At 33.4% G+C, this 22,604-nt stretch overlaps 1 protein-coding gene across 1 annotated transcript; it reads left to right on the top strand.

The window, feature by feature from the left end:
- Window positions 1-1,643: 1,643 nt before the first annotated feature.
- On the top strand, window positions 1,644-21,353 carry LOC127736702 (alcohol dehydrogenase class-3-like). Its single transcript, XM_052247285.1, has 11 exons — window positions 1,644-1,710; window positions 6,316-6,417; window positions 7,834-7,972; window positions 10,295-10,385; window positions 11,002-11,134; window positions 15,005-15,091; window positions 16,180-16,309; window positions 18,055-18,185; window positions 18,849-18,984; window positions 19,642-19,780; window positions 21,097-21,353. The coding sequence occupies exons 1-11, from the start codon at window positions 1,654-1,656 to the stop codon at window positions 21,146-21,148; spliced, it is 1,197 nt and encodes a 398-aa protein (XP_052103245.1). The 5' UTR covers window positions 1,644-1,653; the 3' UTR covers window positions 21,149-21,353.
- The last annotated feature ends 1,251 nt before the right edge of the window (window positions 21,354-22,604 follow it).

Here is a 22,604-nt window from a genome sequence, read left to right as displayed (position 1 = left end):
AAAAAAACAATTATCGCTAATTAAGTACATTTGCATACAGTAAGATGTAATATACATTCTCACCAGCTTTTACATATGTAATGAATGTCAATAGTTCCAAGAAATAAATATCCATGTTCCATGTTGCCATCTTTTGTTACGTCCTGAAATTTTTGTTCAATATTATTTTGTTGGTAACGAGTTCTAAACCATGGTATGACGAGCCAGAGTGCTACAAACTTTATTTATAGTGTCAAAAACTGACCAATTAACTGAGTACTGAAAAGGTCATATAATTTCTTATTCGATTTTTTTTTCTAATTTGAAAACAATGTCTATTGTTCTAGCAATTGAATCTGGTAGTGTTATAATATCTGCAAACTTATTTTAGATAGATTCCCATATTTAAAATTGATGAAGGGACGTTATTTAAATCTTTTGGACTTGAAATTGGAGATTTAATTATTTGAAGACAAATTTAAGAAAGTTTTTCGCCGATCGTATGTGGTTTCTATACATGTTCAGCTATTTTGAACGAATTCAATTAGAATTGTTTTAGAAAGTAAAAGAGATAAATGCACTATTTTTTCGATTTTCAGTTATAGTTCAACCAGAGACATATATACATGTGTATATATGTCTCTGGTTCAACGATCCAAAGTTGAATGCAAAATTGTACCAAAATCTGTGACATTGACCATTTACTGTACCTTTACCTTAAATTCAACTATCTTTTCGATTGAAATGCAATACTGGAAAATTATTATTAAGGTATTTATAATCAATATCTATTGCCCCATACATATCCCTAAAAGATACTGGTAACAACTTTCTATGTACAAAATATTAAAGGAATACCCTGTTTTTATCTCGAAATTTTCTTAAATACTACTGTCGAGAGGTGGTGTATAGGAACAATCTTCCATACTTATGATGGTATACAGTATACTGGATCCTTCCTGTCAGTGTCAATCTGATATTGAGGATGTTCATCATTTCTTTTTCGTTTGCCCAAAACACATTACGTGTAGAGAAACTTGACTCAACAATCTTAATTGGCTTACCGAATACTTTGTTTGAGATATCTAACTGTTAACTTGCGGAAACTTTGAACTTTCGAATGAACAAATTCTTCCAATTTTCAAACATGTTCTTGATTTTATCATATTTCTAGTATCTTCATAAGTGTTATTGATACTGGCACGGACCATCATCAACATGAAAACCTAAGTCAAAGACATCATCACAGCTGAACAAAATGATTTTTCAATCTTTTCTTCCTCTTAGTTCGTAATATAATTTCGAATAAATTTCATCGTTTTACATGCATATCATTATTATATATACTCATATTGTATTATAGAGAAAACTTCATAAGTTTGATTTTCTACCCCAGGAATAGATTACCTTAGTTGAATTTGGCAATATCTTTCGGAATGTTTTCGTGTTTTATTTGGCCTTTTAATTTTTTTGATTCGAGCATCACTGATGAGTCTTTTGTAGACGAAACGCATGTCTGGCGTACAAAATCATAAGTCTGGTATCTTTGACGAGTTTCCTGCCTGTGTCTCATCCATTTTGCTTACATTCAGCAAATAAAACACAACGACATCACTGTTCTCGGTTTTACCTGGTCAATCTAAATTTATCATAACCTACTTACAAGGAGGTTATATGTGGGGCGTCATTTATCACAAGCATATCAGTACAATGGACGACACAGTAGGAAAGGTAAGATTTGGGTTTAAAATAATTGTGTCCGCAATTTTTATATGAATAAATGGAAATGTGGCTTATGCGCCACAAGACAACAACCGAACGACATGAATAGCCATAAAACATTTCATACACTGGCTATATCAGAGACATATATATACACAGAGATTGGCAACGCCGTGAAATCACGTTAAATAACGCGGCCCGGAACGAGAATCTCGCCAAGAATTACTCTAAAAATCGGGGACGAATAACCACCGATAGCTATATAACCAAGAAAAACAATCGGAAAACTTATCTCAGATCAAATAATTTCTTTTCTAAAAAGCTACTAGAAATCGTATGTATTTATTGAGTAAAAATATTTTCTGCTTTTCAGCATTTCTATTAATTTTAAAATTAAAATCTGATTATATAATACAAGAAACATTTCTGTACTTCATTTCTTCGCTAAAGTTTGCTTCTTAATTACACAGTGAAATTATGTCCAAGTCCAATTCTCCGGTAATTAATCCCTTATAGTTGTGACTGTGGATTCACAGGTGTGCGATTACGTAATTTATTGTCCTCCGATCACCTGAAATTTGCCGGAGGTGAAGTTCTAAATGGATTATGTAATAGTTATACACCGAGGGATAGGTGTGTCTGGATAAGAAACCCAGTCGGCGGGAGGCAGGAGGGGTTTCTTATCCAGACACGCCGTATCCCGAGGTGTATAACTAACTTACACCCCATTCTAAACCCTATATTTGTTAACATTGATTATTAAATAAAAAAAAAAAACGATAGCATGTTTATTGACAATATCAAACCATGATTTATAAGATATTTTTTTTTATTACATGAAACCCCACTAGTAACCTTTCTTTGGTTATATTCGTTCAGACTTTGACAAGTGAGTATATTTAACAAATGTCAAAGTTGTTTTGCATATTCCCGTTAAATCCTGTGCTAATATGGATCAGCAGGTCAAAGTTGACTGTTTCGTGTATTCTTATTACAAACAAAAAATACATCATGCTCCTTGTATGCAGTTGTCAATATGGACGAGTATAAGACGGACGACATTGTGTGGCAAGCGTTGGATTTGGTAGAAGAGACTTAAGATAAAGGCAATATTATAACCCAAATTACTTACCTGTATCAGTGTAATAAAGGTAATCATAACTGTATTTTATATCTTACGGTTTTATAACCTCCCCCCCCTTCTTCTCGAGAATAAACAAACATTCATGTTCGGACATACTAAGGAATAGGTGTGACCCGACTATCAGACACGCTCAACATACAAAGGTAAAGATTTAATATTTAGGAACTCCCTTTTTGGGGGCAAACAGGGGCTGATCCAGCTGGGGGTTCCCAACTCAAGAGAAAAAAGGGGGAGGGGTCCAACCATTCAAATGCATTGATCTTTTAAATAAAAGTCGGGTCTAAACCGCGGAACCCCCACCCCCAGATCGGCCAATGGGTAACCGGGAGGGGGGGGGGGGGGGTACCCGGGAGTTAGAATCCCCATTTTTTTAAAAGACCAATGCTTTAGAATAGAGACATATGACTGGGATAAAAAAAAATTACACTCAAGCAAAGGAGTATTTAAAGGATTATTTTTGTATTCAAAATAGATGCTTAATTTTTTTTTCGCTATTGGAATTTCCTAAAATGTGTTTTTTTAATATCTTGAAACAATTTGTAGTGAACACTATTAGTAATTTCTTATGTTCATGCTATTTGAAAAATAATCAATTTCTATTGTTACGAATAACAATGGACTTTGTTTGCGGGATGTAGAAGCAGGGGTTTCCAGAAACCCCGCTCGTCACACCCTGTGGTCAAAATCCTTTGTTATTCGTAACAATAGATCTATTCAATTTACACATGTTTCAGAAATAGAAACTATGAAGTATAACAATAGAACTGGGGTGTAACACTTGGAAATTGTTTTTACAACTAAACAAATGCTGACACATTAATATAACCCTGACCAGAACTTTATTTAAACAGAAGCACTGGGCAATACTATAAAGTATATAATCAGGAAAACAAATATAGTCAGTTAACATGTTAAGAAAAGAAGTAAAACAACTTTTTCATAAATAAAAAATATAGCCAGTAGAATTTTGTCAACTGTCCGATTTTGTCTCGTGGGAAACTGATTTTAGTGACTTTCCACTTTAATATTTGCTTGGTATTGTAGCCAACAGCAAGACTTTTTGCACCGTTAAAGATCAGTACAGTTTCGCTAGAGTTGATTAAAAAATATTTTCAAATTATTTGCTATTTAATAGAATGAAAGAACAAGCACTTACATTTTGATTTCAGTCTAAGTAGCTTCAGCATGATACAAATATAAGAAGTATTTGTTCTGTCTCTTATATTTCAGTTTAGATTAATAATTATCACGGCTCAAATCACAGTAATTTTATACGGTTCAAATCACAGTAATTTTATTCGGTAGTGTCGGATCCAAAAGGGGGGGGGGGGGGGGGGGGTGTCCGGGAGATGGACTCCTTTTTTTTGACGATCAATACTTTTGAATTGGGACATATGGTTGGAACCCCCTTTTAAAAAATGACTGGATCCTCCCCTGGATTCGGTCTTCAAATCCCATGGAAATAAGGAAAACATTACGACGATACTGCCATTATGATTGGTTGGGTCTTTTTATATTAAGATTAATGAAAAATGGGGCTGAACACTTGTTGATGTTGCACTGGTGTGAATTTCACATCGTTATTCTTTCTCAATTATTCCATGTATTTATATCTCACTGTTTTAATTTGATTATAATGTTTAATTTTTGATTGACCTAGAATTAAAGGATCATTTATGGAACCTTTGCATGAATTTCCTGAATGAACGTACATTATTAGTGTTGTCGAAATCAATTGTTGCTGCCATGAAATATTGAATATGGATCTGAATCTGTCATTATTTGTTGTTTTTTTTTTCGCTTTGTTTTTTTTTAAGACTTAATATCACCGACTCTGGTTTAAAACAGTTTGTATCATAAGTATAGTAAAATGCTCTGCTGAACTGTAGACTTTAATGTTTTGTTTCATAGACTACCGGAGTACTGCAACATTCTTATCTTTACTCTTTACTATCGGGAAGTGAAACTCGAGTTTGAAATTAGAAAGATTTGAAATTGTGCACAAGTTTTATCTGATCTTTTGTGGGTTTATGTTGTGTAGGGTAATTTTCGGTGCAGTGCTATGTGGGCTGTTATTTTCTTTTCATTTGTTATTTGTTTCCTCTGTTACACGACCTTGTAATTTTTGTATTGCCCCTTGACATCTCCTGCTTCTGTTTAAACCTTTACCACTAATATCTCATCTGGTTTTAATAAGATAGTGTCTCATTCCCTGAATTTGTTATACAGGAATTCATTTTAAGATCAGTTTTTTTATAAGCAAATAAACTGCTTAGGCTCTTCACACAACTTATTTTTAGAACGGAATGCATCAATAGGTACATACATGTACCAAGTCAGTGATATATAAATACACATTATGTGCTTTTGAACTCCACAAGAACTCTTAAACATACATAGATGTGTAAAGAATATTTTTGTTGTTGGGTTGTTGTCTCATTGACATATACCCCACATTTCTTTTTAGTCATAGCATCTGTGCCTTTTCAATTTATTGCAGAAAATATTTGCATACACATTTTTCAAAACACGAGAGGTGATTTAGTGATCACAGAATGAGGACATGTAAAACTGAAACAACACAACAGATATATACAAACAAGCACCATTGTAAAAGGACTGAAACAAACATAGATGATGACCAATATGAACCCGTAAAGACTAGTGTACCAGTACAGTGAACATTTCTTGCTTCTTATTCAACATCTTTTGTCATTTCATGTAAACAATCTGTTAGCGATATAAGCCGAAATGGGATATTAATTTACAGTGCAAAAAAATCTTAGTTTTTGAATTTTTGAAAAGATGTTGGAAAGTGTATTTATTTTACGCGCTTGATACAAAATGTGCTTTGGTCAACGCTTTTACATCCCAATAAAATTATAAAAAGAAACATTAAATTCTTAAATGAAAAATTATCTAGAAACATTTTATCGTGCTACTAGGATTAATCATTCCATAATGTTATATTAGTAAGTCCGCTCAGATCATTTTATCATGAATGAAAAGTAATGTTTGAACGGAAAGAGATATATTTCATTGTATTTTTTTTTTGGAATTACAAATAAAAATAACCGATGACAAATATTCCATATTTCTGACCACTAAAGTTTTATATGACTTTGTAGATAATTACTCTCAATCCCCAAAGTAAAATTAATCTATTATTTTTTGTTAAAGTTCTCTCGAAGAAAAAAATATCAAATAAACAAACAAACAAACAAACATATCTTACACCAGCAGCAAAGCTATCGTTCGTGTTGCAACATAATGTCAAAAGTCCAGAGTCGAAAAAAACTGAATGACGGATATGTAATAGCTTTCGCGCGGTCATTCAGTCCTTCCGGTAGTTTTACTCAACATGATCTGCTTGTCTTAATGAATGCCGTAATTGGTTACACTTTATTAGACTGTTAACGTTTTACAAAGACTAAAACAAAAAATAAATTTAATTTGTTTAAATTTTCCAGTCGATTACATGTAAGGCTGCGGTTGCTTGGGAATCAGGAAAACCTCTTTCCATAGAAACCATCGAAGTGGCGCCACCTAAAGCTAAAGAAGTTAGAGTAAAGGTAAACCTCGTATTTGATATGAATGTTGTAATTTGTGATTCATTATTTTTATCATTAATATTATTATGATAATGATTATTACTATCATTACTTCATTCATCACACATAATTTCATAAGCACATCCTATAAAACTTCAAATTTGAAAAAATAAATAAATATGTTTTATATACTTGAATGGCTAAGTTCTACTAAGAAAATCCTCATAAATGTACTGCTATTGAATTATTGTCTTCCCTTACCCTTATTCGGCGATATTTTTCCGTATGTAGTGACCTTAACTACGAGACCTCTCAAATTCACAGGTTAATAGGATGTAAATATTCACAAAAAATAACATCATTAATATAGCTGACAGTGGTTAGAAGTATTTGCTTCATGTTTTCGTACTTGCCTTTAAGGAGGTTAATTCATGAATGTTCTGCTTCATACGAGTACAATAACAAGTAACTAGCAGTGACGCATACTGAGGATCATACAGAATGGCTGTAAGACTGAGTACAATAACAAGTAACTAGCAGTGACGCAAACTTAGGATCATTTTCATACAGATTGGCTGTAAGACTGAGTACAATAACAAGTAACTAGCAGTGACGCATACTAAGGATCATTTTCATAGAGATTGGTTGTAAGACCGAGTACAATAACAAGTAACTAGCAGTGACGCATACTAAGGATCATTTTCATAAAGATTGGCTGTAAGACTGAGTACAATAACAAATAACTAGCAGTGAAGCATACTAAGAACCATTTTCATAGAGATTTACTGTAAGACTGAGTACAATAACAAGTAACTAGCAGTGACGCATACTAAGGATCATTTTCATAGAGAATGGCTGTAAGACTGAGTACAATAACAAGTAACTAGCAATGACGCATACTAAGGACCATTTTCATAGAGATTGGCTGTAAGACTGAGTACAATAACAAGTAACTAGCAGTGACGCATACTAAGGATCATTTTCATAGAGATTGGCTGTAAGACTGAGTACAATAACAAGTAACAAGCAGTGACGCATACTAAGGATCATTTTCATAGAGATTGGCTGTAAGACTGAGTACAATAACAAGAACCTAGCAGTGACGCATACAAAGGATCATTTTCATGGAGATTGGCTGTAAGACCGAGTACAATAACAAGTAACTAGCAGTGACGCATACTAATGATCATTTTCATGGAGATTGGCTGTAAGACTGAGTACAATAACAAGTAACTAGCAGTGACAAAGGATCATTTTCATAGAGATTGGCTGTAAAACTATCAATCCACCTAAGTCATCAAACAATTTGTCGAACAAAAAGTCCTGCAGCGTAATGTAAGCTTTAGTTTTCTCGACCTAGATGATCCTAGACTCGAAAACAAGTATTTATTTGAATAATATTCAGAATGAGATGTAGATTGTCGAGGCATTTTTCAGGTTCTATATTCAGGAGTATGTCACAGTGACCTAAGTATACTGAATGGGTCTGTTAGGGGAAGGTTCCCTATTATTCTTGGACATGAAGGATCGGGGATAGTGGAAAGTGTAGGCGAAGGAGTAACGGACTTTCAAGCAGGTAAGCTGGACATAACGATTATACAAGGTTAGATATCGTGGTGTAGGCGAAGGAGTAACGGACTTTCAAGCAGGTAAGCTGGACATAACGATTATACAAGGTTAGATATCGTGGTGTAGGCGAAGGAGTAACGGACTTTCAAGCAGGTAAGCTGTACATAACGATTATACAAGGTTAGATATCGTGGTGTAGGCGAAGGAGTAACGGACTTTCAAGCAGGTAAGCTGTACATAACGATTATACAAGGTTAGATATCGTGGTGTAGGCGAAGGAGTAACGGACTTTCAAGCAGGTAAGCTGGACATAACGATTATACAGGGTTAGATATCGTGGTGTAGGCGAAGAAGTAACGGACTTTCAAGCAGGTAAGCTGGACATAACGATTATACAAGGTTATAAATATCGTGGGTTAGGCGAAGGAGTAACGGACTTTCAAGCAGGTAAGCTGGACATAACGATTATACAAGGTTATAGATATCGTGGGTTAGGCGAAGGAGTAACGGACTTTCAAGCAGGTAAGCTGGACATAACGTTTATAAAAGGTTAGATATCGTGGTGTAGGCGAAGGAGTAACGGACTTTCAAGCAGGTAAGCTGTACATAACGATTATACAAGGTTAGATATCGTGGGTTAGTGAAAGGTATAGGAGTAACAGATAATGAAGAATTCAAAGTGCATAAATTACTAAAATATACAGGACCAAATCTTAATTAATAGAATAAAGCAGGATCAAGTGTAAATGCAGAAGTCCATCACTAGGAAGACGTTAAGATTACCATACTAGTTATATTTCCAGTTGTACTTCTTGCGCGGAGGTTTAAATGTTTTTTACCCGTCTGTCCATCTGTAAGTCCGTTCGTCATCACTTTGTTGTCTCAAGTTAATTTCGACTTGGATTTGTTCAATAATCAGACAAATTTAAAATTGGGGACATCTTTTTCGGAAAAGGGACCTATAAAATATCCCATATCGCTCATTGTCGCCGGGATAGCACCTTAATTTTTTATTTGATCCTCTTCAAAATTGAATGAAAGGTTCCACTTATATTTACCTTTGATGAGTTTGATAATCAGATACATCTGAAATGGGAGACTATTTTTGATAGGGTAATAAAATCCTACATCAATACGTTTCGCCATGACATGACCCTCATTTTTTTTTATCATAACCTCTTAAAATTTGTTTGAAGATATCCATCCATTAATGCTGTAACTTGGATATCTAAATGTTTGAGTTAGATACCTAGAAAAAACTGAAATGGGGGACCATTATCTTGGGAGGGAACTTGTAATAATATCCCATGTAAATAAGAGGGTGCTTGGGGGTATGAACTTGCTCACTAAAGGTCCGTTCATTATTGTTCTTACAACTTAAAAATCGATAAGATACAGATCTGTTTAGTAAACTTTTCAAGTATTGTTAAAGGTGCACTGTGAACGACAGGTATATAATGTCAATGACATTGAGATATACAGACTGGTTACGTGCAGCCGTGTGCCTCTTTTTAACAAAAAATCTGACGACACAAATGTGCATACGTCACACTGAAATGTTCATGACTTTCTTTAGAATGTTTGTTAAAACATTTGCAGAATCTTAATCTAATTAAATTAAGGGATTGAAAAATTGTGATGGGAAAAATAAGTCTAAACAGCAGCAGAAAGTCGGGAAAAGCCTTTGGGGAACGGGTCTTTGTAACAATGAGCAATATGCATTAATCAGCTATACCTCAGCTATACCAAGTTTTCGACAATAAATATCAAAAACTAAAAACAAACAAACAAACAAAAAGTTAGCCCCAAAGTTCATGCATTGCCAATATAAGGAGATTATATGTTTGATTCGTTTTTTACGCTTGTTTAGAAATGCGAACAATATCTTTGAATGGTTTCGTAATTTAGAATAAATGAAATTTCTAGCGTAACAATTCCAGAAAAGATATGAATGGGTGAGTCTAACTGATTAAGAAAAAAGAGGTATGATATGACACTATTCACAGGTGGATCGCATAATAAATGACATTTCCATTTTCCATTTTCTGGGAACGTAATTGAGGTTGAAACAGTAACTTGGCATATAATTTGAACTGTTCACATCATAATGAATATGTGTACTAAGTTTCATGTTGGTGCGATCACAACTTCATGGTCAACTTCCTATACCGAAATCTTGAAACTCATACCGGATTAACGACTGAACGGACGCACATACCAGAAACTATAATAACATAGCGCTCTCATTCTATTATTGTAGGTGGCGCATACAAATACATGTAGAATTGAAAACAATTATGCATGATTCCTATGTTAAAATACATTGCAGGAGATCATGTAATACCTCTTTATATGCCGCAGTGTAATGCATGCAGAAGTTGTAAGAGTGGAAAGACAAACATATGTGAAGAATTTCTAGGGTAAGATGATCCGTTATACATATTCAATTTTTCTTGAGACTCCTGCACCAACAATGACATGGGGAAAGACTTTTTGTTTCACGCTTTTTAATGAAATTTCGTATTGTTCCACTCGTCCTGAACATGCATGAAATATTTGCCACTGGACATTGAGCAACCAACAATCAATCAATCGTATTGTTCTTCTTTTTATTTTCGCTCGTTGCCATTCTGGTTTCGATTTTTTCCATTTACTTGTCTTTTCTTCTTCTTATTCAGTTGATAATTTTGCATAAACGTCATCGTACTATATAGTTGTTGCATTTCGCGTTTGCATTACTTTTAGCATTCAATCATTCTAAATGAATTTACCTATTACGGAGAATAACATATAAAAGATGTATGATAAATGTTTAAATATGTGTAAAAAGATATTCTTAGAAATAGAATCAGAATCACTGTCCTACTTATTGACCCTACTAAATAGGATACAATGTACCCTTTATTAAATGATATTAGTATTTAGATGACAGGTCTTCCTTTATGACAGAACGCAACAGTAAACAATTGTGTTAACTTTCAAACGATGATTCTTCCTGTTAATCATACATGTACATACGTCATTTTGTCCCCCCAGAAAAACCCATGCATTCGGATTAATGACTGATGGTACCCCTCGTTTTACTTGTGACGGGAAACCAGTCTATCACTTCATGGCTTGTAGTGCTTTCAGTCAGTATGTTGTACTGCCACACATGTGTGTTTGTAAGGTATATATGCTAAAATATCTAATTGACAAAACAGGAATCCACAAAGATATTGGTCAGTATAAAAAAAATCCAACTCCTCCTAGAAAAAAAGACGTTCAAACAAATATAGACAACAACGAAAAACACATTGTCAAGATATCCTGGCCTGATACAGGGACAACATTTGAAAACCAGTTTATCCTTCCATTTGCCTTCTTAAACGGCTGTAGGACAAGTAAATCTCAGTGGTAATAAAGAGCTATACAGTATAGTTGTGTTCATGACAAATATGTTGGCCGGGACAGTATGTATCAGATGATTCCTGTTTGTCCCCGAATACAAAAAAAAAAAAAAAAAATTATTTGAAATATTGATCATAGTATTGCTTCCAACCATTTGAAATATTTCTTAATAAAGCTTTTAGAAGATACAGTGAATTATTATAGGTATGGAATGAGTTTCACAAAGAAACTTACGACTAAAATTTATCGTAAGTCTTACACAATTCAGTATACTTACGATTAACATTAGGCGTAAGATTTTTTGTGAAACTCGATCCTGGCGTATATTATATCAAATGCAATGGACATATAGGTTGCCACTAAACATGTACATTTTAAATGTTATATACCATGGGTATGAATACAGATTAAGATCATATATCGTATTCCTTATGTATTACACGTATTCATAACTTAACAATTTACTTAAAACTGGTGAAATAACTGACAGCGTTTTATAGAAATTACATACACTTAAATATGAATAAAAGGAATGTGGAATATACATCAATGAGACAGCAAACCAACAACACAAATAACTGGAAAGATATTTAGATTCAAGATACAATATTCAATACTAGTAATCGAAAAGTGTCTATCAAAATATCAAACTTAGAATTGCAAATACCAGTTTTCATTAAATCCTTTAGGTGGAATCATAATGTCACAATGACTCCCTACACTTATATCAAAATATGTTAAATAAAATTGAGAATGGAAATGGGGAATGTGTCAAAGAGACGACAACCCTACCATAGAGCAGACAACAGCCGAAGGCCACCAATGGGTCTTCAATGCAGCGAGAAACTCCCGCACCCGGAGGCGTCCTTCAGCTGGCCCCAAAACAAATATGTATACTAGTTCAGTGATAATGGACGTCATACTAAACTCCAAATTATACACAGGAAACTAAAATTAAAAATGATACAAGACTAACAAAGGCCAGAGGCTCCTGACTTGGGACAGGCGCAAAAATGCGGTGGGGTTAAACATGTTTTTTGAGATCTCAACCCTCCCCCTATACCTCTAGCCAATGTAGAAAAAACAAACGCACAACGGTACGCACAGTAAAACTCAGTATAAGAGAAGTCCGAGTCCGTTTTGACCAATCTATGATATCTGTCTTTCTAGTGTTAAAGTTTTGACCGATCTATGATATCTATATCCGTTTTGTAAACGTTTTGACCAATCTATGACATCTGTCTTCCTAGTGTAAAAGTGTTGAACGATCTATGATATCTGTATCCGTTTTGTATATGTTTTGACCAATCTATGATATCTGTCTCCCTAGTGTAAAAGTTTTGACTGATCTGGGATATCCATCTCCCTAGTGCAAAAGTTTTGAACAATCGATGATATCTATCTGTCTTCCTTTGGTAAAAGTTTTGATTAACCTGTGATATCTGTATCCCTGTTGTTAAAGTTTTGACCAATCTATAATAGCTTTATCGCTCTTGTGAAAGTTTTGACCAACCTATAATATCTATATCTGTTTTGAAAAAGTTATGACCAATCAATGATATATGTTTCCCTTTTGGAAAAAAATTGTGCAATCTATAATATCTGTCTCCTTGTTGTAAAATTTTGAACAACTTATGATATCTGTATCCCTGTTGTAAAAGTTTTACGAACTATGATATCTGTCCCTCTTTTGAAAACGTTTTAACCAATCCATGATATCTATATTCGTTTTGTAAAACAGATGACCAATCTATGATATCTGTTTCCCTGTTGTTAATATTTTGACCGATCTATGACATTGTCTCTCTGTTATAACAGTTTTGATCGATCTATGATCAATGTTTCACTGTTGTGAAGGTTGTAATCGATCGATGATATCTATAGTCTTGTTGTAAACATTTTGACCAACTTTGATATCTATATCAGTTTTTTTAAGTTTTGACCAATCTTAGATATTTATATCCGTGTTGTAAAATTTTTACCAATCTTTGATATTTGTATCCGTTTTGTAAAATTTTGACCAATCTTTGATATATGTATCCATGTTGTAAAAGTTATGACCAATCTATGATATCTTTATCCGTTTTGTAAAAGTTGTTACTGATCTATGATATATGAAGCCATGTGGTAAAAGTTTTGACTAATCATGATTTCGGACTCCCTATTTAAAATGTTTGACCAACCTATGATATCTGTATCCCTGTTGTAAAATTTTGATCAATGTATGATATCTGTTTCCGTTAAGTTAAAGTTTTGAACAATCTATGATATCTGTATCCCTGTTGTAAAATTCTGATCAATGTATGATATCTGTTTCCGTTAAATAAAAGTTTTGCACAACCTATGATATCTGTATCCCTGTTGTAAAATTTTGATCAATGTATGATATCTGTTTCCGTTAAGTAAAAGTTTTGAACAACCTATGATATCTGTATCCCTGTTGTAAAATTTTGATCAATGTATGATATCTGTTTCCGTTAAGTAAAAGTTTAGAACAACCTATGATATCTGTTTCCGTTAAGTAAAAGTTTTGAACAACCTATGATATCTGTTTCCGTTAAGTAAAAGTTTGACCAACCTATGATATCTGTATCCCTGTTGTAAAGTTTTGATCAATGTATGATATCTGTTTCCGTTAAGTAAAGGTTTTGAACAAACTATGATATCTGTATCCCTGTTGTAAAATGTTGATCAATGTTTGATATCTGTTTCCGTTAAGTAAAAGTTTTGAACAACCTACGATATCTGTATCCCTGTTGTAAAATTTTGATCAATGTATGATATCTGTTTTTGTTAAGTAAAAGTTTTGAACAACCTATGATATCTGTATCCCTGTTGTAAAATTTTGATCAATGTATGATATCTGTTTCCGTTAGGTAAAAGTTTTGAACAACCTATGATATCTGTATCCCTGTTGTAAAATTTTGATCAATGTATGATATCTGTTTCCGTTAAGTAAAAGTTTTGAACAACCTATGATATCTGTATCTCTGTTGTAAAATTTTGATCAATGTATGATATCTGTTTCCGTTAAGTAAAAGTTGTGAACAACCTATGATTTCTGTATCCCTGTTGTAAAATTTTGATCAATGTATGATATCTGTTTCCGTTAAGTAAAAGTTGTGAACAACCTATGATATCTGTATCCCTGTTGTAAAATTTTGATCAATGTATGATATCTGTTTCCGTTAAGTAAAAGTTGTGAACAACCTATGATATCTGTATCCCTGTTGGTAAAGTTTTGACTAATTTATAATATTTGTATCCCGGATGTAAAAGTTTGGACCAATCTATGATATTTGTATCCCGGATGCCAAAGTTTGGATCAATCTATGACATCTGTTTCGCTGTTTTTAAGTTTTGACCAACATTTGTAATTGTATCCCTTTTGTGATATCTTGTTATAAAAGTTTTGACCAATCTATGATATCTGTATTTCTTTTGTAAAGTTCAAAACCATATTGTTGTATCCGTATTCCTGTTGTTTAAATTTTGAACAATCTTCGATTTCGATATTCCTGTTGTAAATTAAATAAAACGCGCTTTCAATGCCGACTCTATTTCATGGGACATGCGTTGTTATCCGAACAGATAATTAGCTTCCATAAAGCAATTTTAAGATTTCACATGCTACTTTTGTCGATTTTAGATTGACAATACTGCCCCTTTGGAAAAAGTTTGTTTGCTTGGATGTGGAATAGCTACAGGTTATGGGGCCGCACTAAACACAGCTAAGGTAAGTTTGGTCAGTGGCCAAGGCTATCATACAGCATCGCCTTTCTTGGTTGATAACCATGTAAGAGGATCTGGATGGGGTTTACAGAAGAGAGAATAATGGGCCAATACTACAGATAAAGGGCCAATTAAATAAAGAATAGAGAATAATGAGGTGCTAAAATATAAAGAATAGAGAAAAATGGCTTAAAAAGTACATAAATAAATAAAAGAATACAGAATTGAAGGACGCCACATCCAGACCTTCATGTCATGTAGGGGGTATATGTATGCATCAGGACATATTCCATATTGGTGTAAAATGATGTACATGTCTCAATCTTCTTACACATACTAATTTGTCTATAATTCATGAAAAAATGTATGCTTTCATAATAGTGATTATGTAGGATTAGACAATATACAATAAATGCTTTTAAATTGCATAGCAATATCATTTGCACGTTTTGAAATCTAGCAGGAAGTAATGATTTAGGCACGTTAATCAGTGTTTCAGTCGTCTGATTGGAGGGAAAACATCTTTGTATTGTGCTACCTTAAATGAGGCAAGGAATATGTAAATAACTTACAAAAAATGAAAGATTTAGTGTACCACAAGTGAAGCAGAAGATGCTGAATTATGTTTCACTACCGATATTACCCCCAATTTTAGATTGAGTCCTGTTGCTTAAATTATGTTTTGTATTTAATTCCAATACTTGTAGTGTTTTCATGTTTCATATATGGATGTTATTTGAGTGCTTTCCTTATGCCATGGAGATACCTGTTTTTCTTCGACTCATTAATCTAATTCTTTTTTTCGTAATAGCATCCCCCTTTTTATTTATTCTTGTCTGCTTTTATATTTAAAGTATAAGGGGACAAATTGGATAAAATGGATAACAAGACAGATTGTGTAAATGTTACCATATACGTTCTATGATGGTTTTTTTGCCATTTACGCTTCGTCGATCAACAAAGCTAATAGTGTTTGTTTATCTGCACCCTAATGTTCGAAGTACATTATAAGTATCCGGGCCTTTTTGGTTTGTAAGTAAACATAGGTCTATCAAACAGCTGACAAAAATATTCTACTGATTGCTTTTTAAGGTAGAGTCAGGTTCTACGTGTGCAGTATGGGGACTCGGACCAATTGGTTTATCTGCAGTAATGGGATGTAAGAAGGCTGGAGCTTCACGTATTATAGGAGTTGATATCAACCCGGAAAAGTTCGAATTAGGTGTGTATGTTTTAATTTGTCTTTTTTCAATTTAAAACGGGTTGCTTAAGTAAGAATTTTTAGATGCATAAACAATGTAAGATGTATGGATAACCTAAAATTAGATTCTTATCATAAAGCAGTGCAAGAAATAAATACAAAATAAAACATTTAAAAAAAACACGGAAATAACAGCAATCCATGGATTTGAAATCATAAAATTACCGAAATCAGAATATTTGCTTCAGTTTTATGTCTCTTTTCCTAAAGTGTTTTGAAATACTGAGCAAAATTCATAAACATATAGATGAAAGTTTAAAAAAGAAGTAAACAAACGCCTTAACTGTCGTGTCATTCACAGCGATTTTTTATTTATTTTTTTGGGGGGGGGGGATCGAATGTAAAAATTTTTTGGTCAAAATAGTTATGCTGCGTTATAAGGGGATGCGAAGTCATTGAAAAATCACTACTGTGTTTAAATTTAAATCTGGTTTGAAATTTGAATGTTTTTCAGGTTAACAAGAATAGTGTTATTTATATGAAATACCCTGCACATTGTTTGTTATATAAAAGAGAGTAAAGGCATATGTTTAAATTGTTAGAAAACCTAGATGTCCGATATGATGTTTGTTTAAAAAAACAAATCTTGTATGACTTTTTTTAATATCCACATCTGGTGCACACCACCCATAGAGTAGGTAATTTCACAGTAACTCTGATGGCTGTTTTTGCTTGCTGATAAAATGAATGTTAATAATTAGGAAAGAGGTTTCGTCGAGCATATGATGTCAGAGCAGTTAAATAACGTTGTCTGCAAGGACACATTATGTAATTTGGTCATGAAGTAGACTGAAGAAATATCAAGTTCTTCATCTTTGGTTGAAATTCCAAAGGAACATATATCCGATTTATGATGGCTTATGATATCCTCTTTTTTAAGTACTTTGGGTTTCCAAGTGAATTGTCAACACCGAATTCTTTGATTAATACTTTAATACATTATGTTTAAAACCAAAACGATATTGTTCGAGGCTTTGTCTGCGAGAACAAAAAGCAGAAACGATATTGTTCGAGGCATTGTATGCGAGAACAACATCATTCTTGTCAAGTAGGTAGGACAAGTGCTTAGCAACATTTGGGTCTTTGAAAATGTATTTGATACGAGTGTTCATATAGCTCCATTAAGGTTTTTTTTATCACGATTTGTATCAACGACGTCACAGTCTAACCCCACTCGGAAGGAGAATCAGCGTCTTCTTTTTCACGGTTTTCATTTGTCTTGCATCCATAAAATATTTTAATATTTGTTTTTCCAATTTATGGATTTTGGATAATTTTTTTTGTAACTTACGCATTCCGTAGAGCGATTTTACCATCAATATTAAGGTGACCAGTTTTAAAGTGGTCAGTTGAATTATATATGAACAAAGAACTTTCAAAGAAGGTGCAATACAGGAATGCTCAATTGCATGGTTTAGACTTAAAGTCGTCAATATTATGATTCTGCAACACCAGTTTGTAGTTGAAAAAACTGGTCGCAATTGGTGTGGTCTACATTTGTAGGTATAATAAATGAATGGTAGACTGATCTAAGAAGTAAGGTGATATTTTAGATTTCACTGATTTATTTTGAAGGATATTGCCTAAATGGGTAGCACCAAGACCTAATAAATAAATTTAACAATATGCTATTGCGAGATAAATATACAAGAGAAACAAAACCTAAAACCTTTTTTTATTTGTGTTATGTATTTTCTGCGTTCAAGGTAAAAAGTTTGGTTTGACAGAAGGAATAAATCCCAAGGATTATGATAAACCAATACAGGAAGTGTTGATGGGAATGACAAACGGTGGTGTTGACTATACATTCGAATGTATTGGCAACGTTAATGCTATGGTGAGTCCAACAACAATCTTTGATACATTTGAAGTAAAAACTACATATCAATGTATGCCACTTGCTATATATATTGGTTTTTATTTTTTACCGATGGTTTTTGATCACCAAGTCACCATCCGTCAAACTAGAAACAACATATTGGTGATCTTTCTTATTTCTGTTTTATGACATTCAGTAAATTAACTTGAAGCTAACGTTCACGAACATTTACGGAAATAACAATCACAATTTGCATATTAAAAATTCACTTCAAAATTTTCTAATACTGAAACCAGTTTTAATATGACTAAGGTGATCTGTTCCCAGGAAAAAATCGGCCATACCTAAAATGCCTTTTTAGTGATGTGTATTTGTATTAACTTGTCAACATTATAACGATATTATATTGACAGACTGTAAATGTCATAAATAACTATCAGACAATGTATGTATTCTTGTAAGTTAATATCTAGTATGAAATCTGGTATTGAATAGATTCTTTTCACAAGGCAATATACTGCGAACGAATATGTTCTGTGACTGTGCATAACATATTATACTTTTCTGAAAAAGAATTCAAACCAAACATGAACTCCGTCGCAGTGAATCAATGTGGGATTAAAAAAAACTTCGGCAAAATCTTCTACTCTGTTGAATGTACTGCTATGTTTATTATTTCAGAGAGCAGCTTTTGATTCATGCCACAAAGGATGGGGCAAAACTATTGTACTAGGAATTGCTCCCACAGCTGAAGAATTTTCAACAAATCCTTTTTCATTTACTTTGGGTAAACACATACTGGGATCAGTTTATGGAGGTACGTTTAATTACATAGTTTAATTACAATTAAAATACTGTCATATATGATAAACTGTGTTGCTAGACGATTGTTGTTTAAGCAATCTTTTTGATAGACTATGATACATAATAACTTAATATCATCAAAGACACATAATCAAATATTAAAATCTTTTATAAGTCATTCACTTTAAAAAAAAAATCAGTCGAGGTTTGTGGTTAAAAAGTATAAACCAAAGGACAAACAACACCATGACCAAAAGAGCGACGAAAAGAAAAATAACAGTCCCTTGAACACATGACATCAAACATTGGGTAACGGATTGCAGGATCAAAATTAAAGTTGTTTTATTTGCAAATTTTCAATCTTGAATGTGATTTTCTCTCTACAAAAGTGCTTCATTGTAAGGACAATAAATGAGGTTTTTTGTCCGAATAGCCAGTTAATAATCGTTTTATTATACAGAAAGTACTTCCAGTAAATAGTTTTTAAACTAATAATCGTTAAATAGTCTTTTTATAGGAAAATGTTTGCTTCCAGTGTTGGGCTGTTTTCTGCTCTTTGGTCAGGTTGTTGTCTCTTTGACACATTCCCCATTTCCATTCTCAATTTTATTCATGACAAGTGAATAGTTTTTAAAACTATTAACCGGTTATATTATGTTAATTGTTATAGAATGGAAAGGGAAGGATGATGTACCAAAGTTAATAGAAGGATACAATAAGAAGGAAATACTGCTAGATGAATTCATTACACATACAATGGCATTGGAGAGAGTAAATGAGGCGTTTGACCTCATGCGTGAAGGAAAAAGGTGAGCACCACACAAATTCTTGAATAGAAAATGTTTCAAAAACATTGCATAAAGTCCAAGCTGAGATTATTATAACACAAGTATTCTTAGGTCCAAGACAGAGAAAAAGAGGAACAAGCTGAGATTATTATAACACAAGTAATCTTAGGTCCAAGACAGAGAAAAAGAAGAACGATATAAAGTATCGCAAAAATCATTTTAAAAAAGAAGATCAGCACACACTGACACTTTTGCCTCCAATTTTTTTAGCCTCACAAGTAGCTTCAGAAATACTATTGTTGCAGCACTAAAATAAATGTCATGTCATTAGTTATTTATATAGTATCACATTATTCAGTGTGACACAGTCAAATAGGCTCTTATGTTTGTCATGTTTAATTTTCATTTGCATATGACATATATAATAGTGTTTTGTACTAGTATATTACACAAATAAGTACATACTGAGTTAAATATAATAATTATGAGAAACAATTAACAGTGTGACAGTGAATATCACAATCAACAGAAACTGTAAGTCAAATTAATTTATTTCAGTGACAGGTAATTTATTTACCTAATGAAGGGTATTCCAGAAACACGTGTGCCTAACTATACCGCTAACCCGAGGATGGGGAGGGGGCTTGAAAACAGATCAAGTTTGAATTTGGGTGGTGTCACTTTTACCGTTCTAGAGTTATGCCCCTTTACAAATCCATTCTCTAACTTTAGTTTGCCTCAACCAAATGTTATGAAACTTATACACAATGCTTATTACCACAAAAAAACAGATCAAGTTTGAATTTGGGTGGTGTCACTTTTACCGTTCTAGAGTTATGCCCCTTTACAAATGGAAAAATTGCTGAATTTTTCGTTTCCGTTCTCTAACTTTAGTTTGCCTCAACCAAATGTTATGAAACTTATACACATATGCTTATTACCACAAAACTCAGATCAAGTACAAATTTGGGTAGCATCACTTTTACCCTTCTTGAGTTATGTACTTTATATGCAAGCTGGGGCATCATCTGTGTCCCATGGACACATTCCCCATTTATTTTAACCAATTTTAGCATTTCTTTGTATTGTGGTTTTGGTTTTGCAGCTATATAGCTTCATTAACTTGGTACTTCATGAGGTAGAGCTAGGTCAAATCACTATATCACTATTATCTTTGTGTTTACAGTTTTCAGAAATACGTTGCAAATTTCTTACGCAGATTGATTTAATTCTGTTTCATATGAATGCTTAAAACCATGGATGAACCTGACTAGTACAAACGCATTCCTGATTTGAAGATTGATCTCCCTTGACATATATTTAATTTTCTATTTCAGTCTTCGAACAGTTATAAATCTGTGGCCTGATACTAACAGTGCAGAAAAGTGAACTGTGAATTACATTTATATAACCTTTATCGTTATTATAATTTTCATGTACAGAAATTATTGATACTTAATTTTGTTTCAAATTTGAGTACAAATATTTATAAAATATATAGATAGATTTATGCTTTTTGTTTCGAATTCACGAAGCAATTGTCTTGTGCAATATATTTTGAAAAATAAACAGGATCTCTTTAATATGATTATAACTATACTTTAGTCTTATTTCTGTGCCCAACTGCACGTACTATCTAGTATTTTACTCATCTCTAAAAATGTTATAAGCCTATGGGTTAACGTTTTAATGAATTTTCAACAGCTTCTGTAAACTACATCTATTCAAATAAAAATATAACACTTTGTATATCTGTGTACAGTGAATATCTCCTGCCATGCATGCACCACATATCACATCCTGTTGTGTTTAAACCAGTAACATGAGAACACAGATTGACGTACTGGTAGTGTACACGTGGGATCTGTAGCGGAGTTTATAAATGTCCCCATGCAGTGAGTAGGGTAATTGAGCTATAACGATCAATAAACTCATGATGGCGAGTCGACAGTAGAACATTTTTGTAAGCCTCTTCAGTAGCTGTCGTATGTCGTTTTTGTGAGCCTCTTCAGTAGCTGTCGTATGTCGTTTTTGTGAACCTCTTCAGTAGCTATCGTATGTCGTGTCTTCATGTATTTCATTACTTTGATTGATTGATTGGTTGTTGTTTGATTTAAATTCAGTGGCAAATATTTCATGCATGTTCAGGACAAGAGCATTTTATTATAACAATGAATACGGTATGCAAGGTCGGAATCGGCGAATGAGAATATTAATGGAGGGCAGGAAATTTACACTGTCACTGGACAATAAGGGTATGTTTGATAGGGACCGAAAATTTACCATGCAACAGGTCATCTACAGACCCCTCAGAGTTGTTACAAGGGCCTTTATACCTGTTGGAGGCGTGGCACTCTCTATACACGAGGTATCTGATTAAACGCCCCCATTCCAATCCTACATGACTGCGTTTTTATACATCCCGCACAGCCAAAAAACGAAATACATTTAGACAATACATACGACAACTACTGACGAGGTTCTTGACTTTGATCCTACCGAGCTTTGGCGAGACATATTGTAAAGACACCTTTATGTTTCCCTCCAGATGTCATGGAGTACTTTTTGACGTTGGGCTGTGGTCTCATTTGAGTCGTTTATGTGTTTTACTTAGTAATCCATTTGGAAACAAAATGAAGCCAACTGATGTAGACTGACGATATCAAATCAATCAAAATAAAAATAAATCTCTGATTTCGTTGTCCTCATATGACGGAACACGCGAGTTCCGATAGATTTGAATTTCATTGAATTGGATATCAAATCTCCAATATCTCCACTAAAGTAATTTATCTTTTTCACCGTTAAGCCCAATATCACAATTTCATACACCTACTGTACTATA

This window comes from Mytilus californianus, unplaced genomic scaffold (assembly GCF_021869535.1).
Source record: "Mytilus californianus isolate M0D057914Y unplaced genomic scaffold, xbMytCali1.0.p SCAF_35, whole genome shotgun sequence".
In the NCBI taxonomy this organism is placed as follows: domain Eukaryota; kingdom Metazoa; phylum Mollusca; class Bivalvia; order Mytilida; family Mytilidae; genus Mytilus; species Mytilus californianus.
The sequence above is the reverse complement of the archived record's forward strand: the minus strand, read 5'-3'. Positions and strand labels throughout refer to the sequence as shown.